The sequence below is a fragment of the Austrofundulus limnaeus genome, unplaced genomic scaffold, assembly GCF_001266775.1.
Source record: "Austrofundulus limnaeus strain Quisiro unplaced genomic scaffold, Austrofundulus_limnaeus-1.0 Scaffold274, whole genome shotgun sequence".
Lineage (NCBI taxonomy): Eukaryota > Metazoa > Chordata > Actinopteri > Cyprinodontiformes > Rivulidae > Austrofundulus > Austrofundulus limnaeus.
Window position 1 is genome coordinate 687,589 of NW_013952676.1, and position 4,055 is coordinate 691,643.

At 41.1% G+C, this 4,055-nt stretch overlaps 1 protein-coding gene across 1 annotated transcript in view; it reads right to left on the reverse strand.

Annotated features, from left to right (window-relative positions):
* The window catches only part of gnsb (glucosamine (N-acetyl)-6-sulfatase (Sanfilippo disease IIID), b), a gene marked incomplete in the record, with an annotated part of 22,415 nt that overhangs the window by 2,968 nt on the left and 15,392 nt on the right, over positions 1–4,055 (reverse strand). The window contains 4 exon segments of the mRNA XM_014020978.1: positions 736–846; positions 930–1,031; positions 1,117–1,220; positions 2,776–2,894. Coding sequence (XP_013876432.1) covers positions 736–846; positions 930–1,031; positions 1,117–1,220; positions 2,776–2,894 — 436 coding nt within the window.

Consider the following 4,055-nt stretch of genomic DNA (forward strand, 5'->3'; position numbering starts at 1 on the left):
TGCCGAAACTTATGGGACGGAAGCAAAAGGTGGTTCTTAAAGAGACAGAGGCCAATTTCAAGGCATTTAGAAGAGGAAGTGATGAGAAGACAAGTTTATTTTCTATTTAAAGATAAAAACAGCCTTTTAATAACAACTAAAGGTGACATAGATACTTTATTATGGTATAGTTTTTAAATATATGCCTGAGAAACACATAATATTGGCCCTTTAAAAACTGGGACTAAGATCATCTGAAATGAGATATTGCAAACTCTAACGGGAGAATTTGTATTAGTGATCACTGTAACTTTAAACTAAGGCAAGGAATATTTATCGTTTCCTAACACAATTTTCATAAAAAACAGATGAGTTTGTGTAAAATAAACTCCCAAACAATCATTTATTGATGCGTGTTAACAGACTCAAAATATGCCATCTTTTGTAAGGCTTTTTAAAATTTGTTTGAAATCTGCACTACATCCATGTTGCCATGTTTCCAGATTCAGAGGAACAGACGCATCTAAAGATTCTGGTGATGTTTATCTCTGATTTTTCCCTCTGGTGCCACCACATAGACAATATTATAAGAGAGACAATGTACTAACTCTAGCTGACAGAACTGAGTTCAAAATCCAAAGATACTAAATACCAATCAAGACTTTTCTTAACTCAAACCATCCCTCAACACTTTGGAGGATTTGTTTTAATGATTTGATTCACTGCTCTACATGTGCATGTGTGTTGGCTGCTTACAGACACTCCAGATCCCAGTTTTGGACAGGAAGGGTCTGATACTGGATTGCCCTCTCCAGTGTATTCAACCAGGAAGTATGGTCTTGCTGTGCCGTTCCTCAGTGAAGGAGCCTGAGCAGAAAGGTTAGATTAGGTTCATTCAGCAAACAGCAGCTTGTAGTAAAACATCTAGATCCATTACACTAGCAGCCAACCATCTGAAACAAGAAAGACTGTCCATCCATGTTGACCGTTGTCAGGTTGACTCCAGATATGTCCAATATGGTGGGACCGAGGTCAATGTTCAGAACCGGAGCCTGTGAGGGTCAAACCCAGACACTACAGCAACAGAACCAACTTTTAAAGACCTGCAAGCAGAAACATGTCCTGGATTGTTCTGACCTTCAGAGTTTGGTTCGGTTTGATGCCTGGACCACGGACCAGCAGTGGGACCCTGATGTCGAACTCGTACAGCTGCCTCTTATCAACAGGGAGCGAGAACTGACCTGGAGCAGAGGAACCAGAAGATCACAGCTGGAAATATATAAAAACATAATGTTTTGAGACAAATTATCAAAGAGATATTAGTCTTAGTATGTGTAGTGTTTCTGTTTGATACTGGTTTGAGACCCATTTCCTGTTTGATCTACTGACATAAAAACTGCATAAAAGGTGTCAAGTTTATGGAAGTAAGGAGTTTATTTTCTGAAGCGTTCTGGAAGCAGCTCAGAAGTGTTTGTGACACCATCACACTCTGGAAACAGTTATTTAATAAAAACTGTTCCCCGAGGTACACTGTGGGGGTTACTCTGGGAGTATGGGACTTTGAGTCTGTTGTTATGGGCCATTCAGTCCCTGTACAAGCGGTACAAGAGTTTGGTTTGCATTTCCATCAGTAAGTCAGACCCTTTCAGGGTGGGAAGTGGACTCCACTAGGGCTGCCTGTTGTCACTGATTCCCCCTCAGGATTCCATCACTGCTCTTTGCGGATGATGTGGTCCTGTTGACGTCATCGTGCCATGATCTTCAGCTGTCACTGGAGCGGTTCACAGTCCAGTCTAAGGTAGCTGGGATGAGGGTCAGCACCTCCAATTCTGAGTCCATGGTCCTCAGTTGGAAAAGGGTGGATTGTTCTCTCAGGGTTGGGAGTGAGGTTCTGTCTCAAGTGCAGGACTTTATGTATCTTGGGGTCTTGTTCACAGTGGGGGAAGAATGGAGCGTGAGATTGATAGATGCGGACTCTGTACCGGTTTGTTGTGGTGAGGATGGTAATTAGAAGCTCTCTGTCTACAGGTCAGTCTACGTTCCCATCCTCACTTATGGCAAAGAACTTTGGGTAGAGAGATCATGGATACAGGTGGTCAAAATGAGTTTTGTCTGTAAGGTAGGTGGGCTCACCCTTAGAGACAGGGTGAGAAGTTCAGTTCTGAGAGACTCAAGAGTAGAGCCGCTGCTCCTCCGCATCCGGAGGAACCAGTTGAGTTGGTTCATCTGGCAAGGATGCCTCCTGGACGCCTCCCTAGGGAGGTACTTCAGGCATGTTTGACTGGAGGAGACCCTGAGGAAGACCCAGGACACGCTGGAGAGACTATGTCTCTCTGCTGGTCTGAGAACACCTTGGAGTCCTCCCAGAAGAGCTAGAAGAGCTAGCTGTGGAAAGAGAGGTCTGGGCCTCCCTTCAAGCTGCTGCCCCCACAACCCAACTCAGAATAAGTGAAAGATAACAGATCTACCTTTTCATGAGCCATTTGAACCTTAAATAATGTTTCTAGTGAAAAAGACCATGGACTAGAGCTCTAAAGCAGAAAACCCATTGCTGTCTACGCCGAAATACTTTGCAGTTTTCTGTAAATGTTTCGGCTGTTTTATGAACCGCTACCTAAAAGTCTGCACTGGCATTTTTCAACTATGCACTGGCTTAATATGAAAATCTACAAATGTCAGTGAGTTCTGAATACCGGAGGTCGGGTGACTCATGAACTTGTAGGTGTACACCCTGTGTGAGGGGAAGGACCCTACAGGACCCTGATGTTGGGACCAGAGGAGTTCTCCTGAGCACACCTGTGTGATAGCCGTTGTCTGAGGTGTAGAAGATGTAGGTATTGTCAAGCTCTTTAATGCTCTCGAGTTTCTTCACAAGCGTGTCCACCATGTCGTCCACAGATAACAGAGACTGCCACCTGCAGGACACATCTGCATCAGTTCTGAAGATCATAGTATGGGCTGCCATTTGTAAAGTTACACAGTCAAAAATTACCCCCAATATTTTTGTTTTATTTAGCCTTTTATAAGAAAAAAAAGAACAGATTTATTTTTCAAAGTCAGTTTTCCACCATTTGATTCATACATTTATAAGTGCCATAATTTATAAACTAAATATTTAACTTACAAGTTAAATATTTAGTTTTGAGCTAAATATTTAGCTTGCAACTTAAATATTTAGCTAGCTACCTAAATATTTAACTTGCTAGCTAAATATTTAAGTTTCTAGCTAATTATTTAAGTTGCAACTTAAATATTTAGGTATCTAGCTAAATATTTAAGTTAAATAACTACCTCTAAACAGGATTTATTCACTGCAACACACCAAGTTTCAGGTCACCTGCTACGTTCACACTGCAGGCAAATGCCAACCAAACCCAATTTTTTTGCCCCATCAGACCCCCATCAGATTGTTTTTTATGACAGTCTGAATGTGGCAAATTTCTAATCCGACCCTTGATTTTTTTCAGCATCTGATAAATATCTGATGTTCTTCAAAGCGGCTGCAGTCTGAACGATCATGTCGCATTTCATCCGACTTCTTCATCAGTGAGGTGGGGGTGAAGGATCGGTCCAGTAGAACTGATCCCAATCTTGAGTCACGCTGTTTAAATCTGTAGCTCCACACGTCTTCAGCTACAGAACAGAAGTCCAGTTGCTTTGTCTTTTTTTACTTTTAACTTTTCATGTCCTGGATGACTGATATTCCACAGAAATGTATGATATTAAATTCCAACATGGGTCACAGACCATACCGACGCTAAAGCTACTCAATCAATACTTTCCTTTTAGCGCGTCGGTTTGTTCTAAAAATAAAATGCTGCACCGAAGCATCCAGTTAGAGACAGGTTAAAAAATAAACAACGAACTAAACAAGCACGTCGGATAATTATTTAATTGCACAATAACATTAAGCATTAAATGTTTGTTATGAGAAGGGCAGGAAATCAAAAGATCTTGTATCTTTTACCTGCTCGTTTTCAAACAAATAATGTAAAAAGGACCTGCCTAGAATGGGTTATTAGTTCAAGAAAGATTTGATGGTTACTTTTAATTTTACTTTTTTATTTTGTTTTGTT